The following is a 7,996-nucleotide window of genomic DNA, read 5'->3' on the forward strand; positions in this document are numbered from 1 at the left end:
GGCTGCAGCCTGTGCCATGGGTGAGCTGAGCATGCCCGTGCTCTGTGGTGACCTCCCGGCACCTCGGCTGTGGCTGGCACACAACCGGGAGCTGCGGCGTGGGGCTGCCCGCGGCGATGAGCCATGCGGAGCGTGAGGCTACGATGGAGAAGTTTGAAAGGGAATTTGCTGCTCAGGGTCGGCTTTCTCGGCGCTGAGCTGCTGCCGGCGGGGTCACACCGTCCTCAGAGCGGGAAGGGGACAGCTTGGCCACTGCCCTCAGCATGGCTGTCCCTTCCCAGATGGGCTGGGGGGGCCCTGCCTCCCCTGTGGGGTCCCACATCTCTTAGCACCCATGGCGCAGGGGTGGTACCACCCTGTGCTGCCCGCAGGTCTCACAGCTGGTACCCCTGGGCACCCCGTTCACCCCACAGGCCCCTGCTTGGGGTGTGTGATCCCCTCATGCCATGGGCTCACTCTGCCCCGTGGAGGACACTCAGCACCTGGCACAGCTTCGGCTTCGTTGGCATCTGCCTTTTATTGGCTGCGGGGGGAGCGGGGGCTGGGGCACGGGTCCAACCCTGCCTCGGGGGTTGTTCTTAGAGGGGGGAGCCCAGGGGGGCCCCAAGCTGCGTGCTGGGATGGGTGGGATGCAGCGAGCGGCTCCGGGAGGGGAGTCAGGGTTGTGCTCCGCTGGCTGCCTGCCCCGGTGACGGTGCCAGCCCTGCCCCGCCGCCTCTCCCCATGGCCATGAGCCATCTGCCAGCCCAGAGCGCCTGATCCTGCCCCAGCTCCGCCTTCCTGGTGCTCAGAGCCCGTTGCTCTGAACATCAGCTCTGATGGTTTCCAGATGCTGCTGCACTTCTGTGGCCGTGGGAGGGTGGAGGGTGTGTGTGTGTGTGTGTGTGTCCCCCACACCTTGATTTGCCCCCAGGAGCCCTGGGCCTGGACCTGCAGCCACACTGCCAGCACCCGGAGGGGTGGCACTGTCCCCTCGATGGACGGGGTCCCTACGGGATGGGCAAGTGAACCAGGGAGGGACAACTGGGGAGGGGGTTGGGGGGGCATGAGGCAGAGATGACACCGGCCACGCCGGGCTGGGCAGGAGATGGGGTTGGGGGGTGATGGCGCAGTCCGGGCCGGCAGCGTGGGGACCATGGTGCCGCCCGTCCCACGCTCGGCTTTATAGGTCTGAGACCTCCCCTGAGTAGGCGCTGGGGTCCTCCTCTGACCGCGTGGTCACCTTGAACTGCCGCCGCAGGAACCCCCCGTAGCGCTTCTGATTGTCCCACTTCAGCTTGGGTCGGATCCGGCGCATGAAGCCGCCGTAACGCTTGTGCAGCTCCGCCAGCTCCTGCCCCTCGGCCCCAGCACCCGTGGGCTCCTCGTCCCCGTCACCTGCTGGCCCCGGGTAGTCCTCGGGGGCTGCCCGCTCCCCCGGTTTGCGGTCGAAGCCCCCGAATTTCTTGCTGAGGCCGCCCTTGCTGTGGGCGTTCTCGCGCAGCAGGGCGAGCAGCTTCCCCTTGGTCATCTTCTTCATGAAGCCCCCGTAGCGCTTGGCCGGTGCTGGCGGCAGCTCCCCGGGACCCAGCTCCTGCTCCAGCTCATCTTCATCCTCCTCCCGAGGGGACGGGTCTGTCCCTTCAGCCAGGGCCACCAGCGGGGCCAGGAGCGCCAGCGCCTTCCTGCATGTCTCCCACTCAGGGCCGGGCAGTGTGGAGCCCTGGCATTCCCGCAGGCACAGCTGCAAGACAGCAGCCCCGGGGCGCCCACCGGCATCACCAGGGTGAACCCCCACCGCCTTCCTCCCACCCCCCCCAAGCCCAGGAGCATGTGCTCGCCGCACTGCCAGCGAGGAGCCGAAGCTTTGCACGTTCCCAGCGCCCTGGGGTGCCCACAACCATCACCCCGGCAGCACCCAGCTCTGCCGACCATGCACCAGCACCTGCGATGCCCCCGTTGCTGTGACCCCCCCCCCTCGGTTAACGGCTGCGTGGGGCCGGCACTCACCAGGGGCCAGACGCTGCTGTCAGCGCCGCGGGTCTGGGCCGCGCAGAGGGAGCACTGGGTCACGCAGTCGGCAGATGCCGCCGTGGCCAAGGAGAGGCAGAACGCCAGCGCCAGCACCCGCCGCGCCATCTCACCCCGCAGCCGCTGCCTGGGGAGGGCGAGACAGCACGGAGCCCGTCACCCTCCCCGCGCCGGCCCCGGGGAGCCCATCACCATCCCACGACACCCTCGGCGCAGGGCATCTACCGCCTGCACGGCTGCTCCCGGGGATGTGCACCGGGACCTGTGCCCATGCGACTTAGTTCCAGGTGCTGCTCTGGGGTCCCAGGCAGGGAGAGAAGGGGACAGGAGGGACCGGAGGGGACACTGTGGGATGTGAGTGCCTGGACATCCGCTCCATGGCTGGAGCCTGGTCCTTGGCACAAGCCCTGAGCCACAGCCAGGTCCCCAGGGCCACCGAGATCCCCAGGGCAGGGACCACCATCCCATCCCATCCCATCCCATCCCATCCCATCCCATCCCATCCCATCCCATCCCATCCCATCCCATCCCATCCCATCCCATCCCATCCATCTCCTCCATCGCTCCTTCCGTACCGTTAGAAAGAAAAGCCCCTTTTTTTCCTTCGGTGTTGAGTTTCTCTGCAATATTGCGCTCGCCGCGTTTGTGCGGTGCGGAGGGGATGAATCACTGGGTCTCCCCCTTGGTCCTGGGGAAGAAAAGCACCACGATCGGAGCTACTGGCAGGAAGGGGCCAGGGGATGCCATCACCCAGCACAGACTCACCCCAGGCTGCTGCACCCCACACCAGGGCAGCTCCAACTCCCCTCCCTCCCACCTGCTGCTTCTGCCAGGCTGGTGCAGCAGAAGGGAGAGGAAAAAGCTGGATTTTTGGTTCAAGCCTACCTGCCGGCCGCGATCGCCGTCCTTCAGCCTGCCAGGAGCTGTGCCAGAGCCTCTCACCTCCGTGGCCGAGGCCAGGGAGGGCTGAGCACACCGTGCAATGGCTGGGAGAGGGGCTGTGCCGCTGGCAGCGCCCGGTGCCACTCCACACCCCCCTGGGCAAGGCTGGAGGGGCCAGTGCCAGCCCCGGCTGCGGTGCCACCGGGACCACGACAGCCCTGGGAGCAAGAGCCAATCCCAAAGGGCTGCGCTGGCAGCAAGCACCCAACCACCTCTTTGGCTGCTTTTATCTGGGGTGGAAAGGCATGACCCAGAGGGATCTGTTACACATTAATGACGCATATTAGAGACTATTGTATTCTCCAGCAGTATCTGCTAATGTACTGTAATTGGTACTGATGAAGAAATGTTAATGCCATGGTATTAATTCATGCTAGATTAAAATTTAATTTGAATTATCTGCACCATCGTGCGTCGAGCTGTCTGCATTCCTCGGCTGCACCGCACACCGGCTCCGGGCAGCCCGAAGTGCCTCACCTCTGCTCGCCCTGCCTGGCACGGTGGGACCTCAGCCAGCCCTCGCTGCTGAGACACCACGATGGTCCCTTCTTGCCTCGCCACCTCCGAGACGGCACCGATGAGCGAGGACCCACCAGCCGTGCAGGTAGGTGCCAGCTGCAGCACCGAGGGGAATGAAACTCCCAAGAAATCCACCAGCTGCTTCCCAGCAGCCCCACCGGGAACATTTTTCCCCCCTCTTTTCCCACCTGCCTCCCCTCCCTTGGCCCTGCCATGCTCCTCTGCACGCTCCTCGGAGCAGCGGGGAGGGTCTACACCGGGCAACGTTCACCCCACGCGTGGCCAGCGCCGGGGAACAAGCTGCAGGCGCGACCGGCACCGCACAGCTCAGTCCTGCGGCGTTTTGGACACGGTGTGTCCTATCCCTGTCCCCCAGCCCCCGGCCCTGCTGCAGCCGGAGGATGTCGTGGCACTCCGGGGAGCTGCAGTTCTCTGGAGAATGATGAGGTTCTCTGTGCCTGGACACCCCGGGACACCCCACGGCAAATGTACCTCATCCAGGCGGTACCACAAATGCCCCCGCAGCGCTCTGCCGGCTCCTGCGGCCGGCGGGGATGACTGGCAAGACTGGGGCAGCAAAAGGGGAAGAAAACAAAGGGTGGAAGAAAAAAAGCAGCATCACCTGGAAGAGCACTGAGGCTCCGGAGCCGTCCCTCCTGCAGAAACACCTTGACAGGATCATGGCAGCGTCTGGCAACGCCGGCGGAGGGTCCCGGCTGCCCTCAGCACGTCCTGTGTCAGGCGTCTGCCGGGGTCCCCTCCGCCCCGTCCCGTTTCCACTCGAGAGTTCCGTGCCCGGAGTTTGCTCGTGTGTGGCAAAGCCCCGAGCTGCGTCCATGCGCCCCAGGGGGCAGTTACTCCGGGACTCAAGGAGGGACAGGGAGTGGGGACTGTGTGTGCCAGGCAGCAGAGACCGACAGCCGTCCTGATGAACCTGATTATTTCTAGCGAGGGACGTGAACAGCTCTCCCAGGCTGAGCAGATCTCTCCTCCCACACAGGCAGGTTAGGACCCTGCAGGTATTTCTGGTGGAGAAGAAGAATCCCTTTCCAGCAGTTCCTTTCCTTACCTTTAAAAATGACCTGGAAACACCTTCAGGACAAGGCTTCTCAAAAGACCCGATGACTTTTGGAACAGAATAGCAACAAAACCCAGCACTGCAGGTGCTGCTGCTGCTTGAGCCAAGGTGGGGGAAACAGAAACCTCTCCCCGTCCTCTGCCCCCCGACTCCCTCCACCCCTCCGAGCCCTGGGTGTCCCCGCTGCCAGGGTGGCAGACATGGCATGGGCATCCAAACAAACCCCAGTGACGCTTCAGACACCAGTTTATGGGCTACGAAACATCTCGAGGGATGAGAGGAGCACCTGCAGCCAGGTGGGAGCCCCTCAAAATAATGCAACGAGCCCAACCGTGAGCCGCTCTCGGCACCACGACTCGGGGAGTGTTTTTAAACAGAGTCTCACTCTTCAGTGAGCAGGAGCGATACCCCAGCTGTGCCTGCACAATGGGAGCGGGATGGTGACCCCGGCAGCCCTACCTGCCGCTGCTCCCCGTCCCGCCGAGCACCCGCTTCACCGAGTCAGGACGGGTGGTAGGTGATGGGTGTCCCTCCGTGGGCGTCAGGCTGAGCAGGTCATCGGCGGCAGTGGTGGCAACGGCAAGGCCACGCTGGCTGGTGGCCCTGCAGCAGTGCCCGGGGTGCCCGCCGGACTGGCCGCCCGCAGGCTCCCACCCCGCTTTTATGGCCACCGAGTCTCCTCCTGCAGCGGGGCCCGGCTGCGCTCGGCGCCGCGGAGCCAATCGGGGCGAAGGAAGCTGTGAATAATCAGCCCCGCAGCATCCTCGCCACCTCCCGAGCAAGCTCTCCCGCTGTGCCGGGGCCTCCTCACAGCCCCCCAGCCGCCCTGGGGACCGGGGTGCACATCCCGCTGCTGCACCGCCACCGGCTGCGTCCCTCGGGGACCCCCATCAGGGCCAGCGTTGGTCCTCGGGGCTGAAACGCGTGTCCCAAACACGGGAGGTGGCAGCAGAGCGGGGTGGGGGCTGTCTGCCCCCTCAGCTGCGTGCTGGAGGAGTTTGGCTGTCGGGGTGTGAATCCCCCTGGGCATCAAATTCAAATCCTGCTCAAGAAACGGGGGGGTGTGTGTGTGTGTGAAGCCCTGACCACCTCCCCCCCCGCCCCGTCATTCCCTAGGCTGGGGAGAGGCACCATCCTCGTGGTGATGCTGGGGAGAGGAGTGAGCCTGTCCGAAGCCCACGGGAAGGTCAAGGGGGTCTTCATGCCTACAAAAGGCTGGTCCCCACCCCAACCCACCCAGCCCAGCTGTGGTTGGGCAGCAAAGCCCTCACACAGAAACCCCCCAGCTCCGCACCGACAGGGCTCAGACCCGACGGGCTTCCCCCCCATCACTCTCTCCCCTGGGGAAAAACCCAAAGAGATGAGTCAAAGGGGCAGGGGGAGCAGGGTGGGGGAACAGAAACCCCCCCTCATACCTTCCCAGCTCAGCCCTGATTCCTGTTCACACGTTTCCAAGCCAAATTTGGGGGGTGGAGGGCAGCGCTGGGCAATGTCAGGGCACCCCCCAAGCTCATCCACCACCATGTCATGACAGAGGTGAGGGGCTGGGGGGTCCGGCAGCCCCCGGGGGGCCAGGCCAGCCCGTCCTGCCCCCCGCAGCCCTGGTGGGTGCAAGCGCATCCCATGCGCTGCCGGCAGCGCAGCCCGTCCTCTCACCTTGAAGACGGAGCTATTTTTATCGGAGCTCAAGAGGGATGTTTCCCAGCAACCTGCCTTTCTCCCCAGCTTGAACACCCGCTCCTGGACCCAGTGCCCCCCACTCAGCCTTCCCGGCGCTGGTGAGGGCTCCAGGGGCCATTGGCACAGCCATGACCCTCCACTGGGCACCCAGCAGCCACCACTGGGCAAGCGGGGCAGCCTGTGGTCCCCCATCCCCAGGGCTGGTGGCCACCTCCACTAGCACCCATGTTTGGGGTGCCAGGCTCTGCTCTCCCAAAAACACGTGGGACCCCACAGCTTTTGCTTGGAGGGGGATTTCAGCTTGCTCGGGCTGGGGCTGTGCCAGCATGGAGGGAGCAGGGCATTGGGTGAGGGGCGAGGCAAGGGCAGAGCATCCTCCATCTCCCCAGAGCTGAGCGAAATGTCCCCTGCGGGACCCATCCCGGGAGGTGGCAGCACTGCAGTGAGGGGGGACAGAGCTCGGGCCCCACAGGAGGACACGGGCAGAGGGCAGCCACAGCCCCTCCTCGCTGCGCTGAGCTGGGCTCTGCAGGCACAGAACAAAGCTGAGAACAAAATGCAGCTGCAAAACCACCACAGATCCCCTCGGCCAGGAGCTGTGGGCACCCCCCGGGCAGGTTTAACTGAGACTAGCAGTGCTGCGGGCACCGCAGACACGGTGGGGAGGAGCGTTTCTTACACCAAAACCATTATTTCTATCAACTGGCCCTCCCAAACCCATGACGCCCATCCATAACGCCCAGCCTCCCCAGTTCGACCGGCCGTTAACTCCGGCAAATGGCTCCAGCCAGGAGCTGCGGCTCTGGGTGACAACAGCAGCGTCACCCCAGAAATCGATGAATTCCCGAGGCCCACGGGGTGCCGAGGGGAGCAGCGTGGCCGCGGCTGCCCCCAGCTCCACACCCCAAACACCGCCTCCCCGCGCAGGGTAATTGCACCCGAGGGAGAAGCACTTCTGGAGACGGAGCAAACCCCACAGGCACCGAGAGAAAAGTCGTTTGTAATAAGGTTCCGTCCTCAGGGCTGCTTCCCTTTGCTCCGGGAGCGGGGCTGAGTTACTCCTGTCCCCGGAGCAGAGTTGTCTTATTTTCTACCTGTGCCCAGATGCGCTGAGCCGGGCGAGAGGGTCCTCCCTGGGGCCAGTCGCGGTCCGGGCAGGCGTTGGGGGTGACAGGGTCCCCCCGGGAGAGGAGCTGGGAGCGAGCCCACCCACCAGCAAGTTTAATTAATATTCATCTGTCGCTTTCTAATGGGAAACTGTCTCTGAGTCACACTGACATTTCCCTGGGACAAGGGTAATTAAGCACCTGGGTAAGAGAAATGTGCGGTAATAGAAAAGTTAAGTTTTCTTAACTACATGAGTGAACAGCGGGTTCGGCGAGGAGGGGGACGACGAGCGTGCGTACCAGGCTCCCGCGAAAGCAAGTGGGAGTTAATGGCAGCTCACGTCACCCAGCGCTGCCACTCTGCCCCGACACCCCCAGCCCAGACGGGGCACCTCGAGGGTGCCCGGCTCCCCATCCTGGGATGGGGTGAATCATCCCCGCGGGCGGGACGAGCTCTGTCACCTGCCTGGGCTGTCCCCGAGCAGGGGGACCGCGACCCAGCGCTGCTGGCGGGAGCATCCCATGGGATGGCGGTCGCTCGGCTGCGGTTCCTCCAGCACCATCAGCTTTATCCTATTGAGTGGGACAGAGCTTTTCCAGAAACGGCTCCACGGCTCGTTCACCCGCCTGGCCCTAAAGCTGCTGCGGGTAGGGCGGGCGC

The 7,996-nt window shown here is 64.6% G+C and overlaps 1 protein-coding gene across 1 annotated transcript; it reads right to left on the reverse strand.

The window, feature by feature from the left end:
• Positions 1-619: 619 nt before the first annotated feature.
• PDYN (prodynorphin) lies at positions 620-2,139 on the reverse strand. The gene is made up of 2 exons (XM_074843682.1): positions 1,990-2,139; positions 620-1,723 (listed from the first exon to the last, which is right to left on the reverse strand). Exons 1-2 carry the CDS (start codon positions 2,116-2,118, stop codon positions 1,163-1,165), a joined length of 690 nt encoding a protein of 229 aa, XP_074699783.1. The 5' UTR covers positions 2,119-2,139; the 3' UTR covers positions 620-1,162.
• Between the last annotated feature and the right edge of the window lie 5,857 nt (positions 2,140-7,996).

This window comes from Strix aluco, chromosome 17 (assembly GCF_031877795.1).
Source record: "Strix aluco isolate bStrAlu1 chromosome 17, bStrAlu1.hap1, whole genome shotgun sequence".
NCBI lineage: Eukaryota > Metazoa > Chordata > Aves > Strigiformes > Strigidae > Strix > Strix aluco.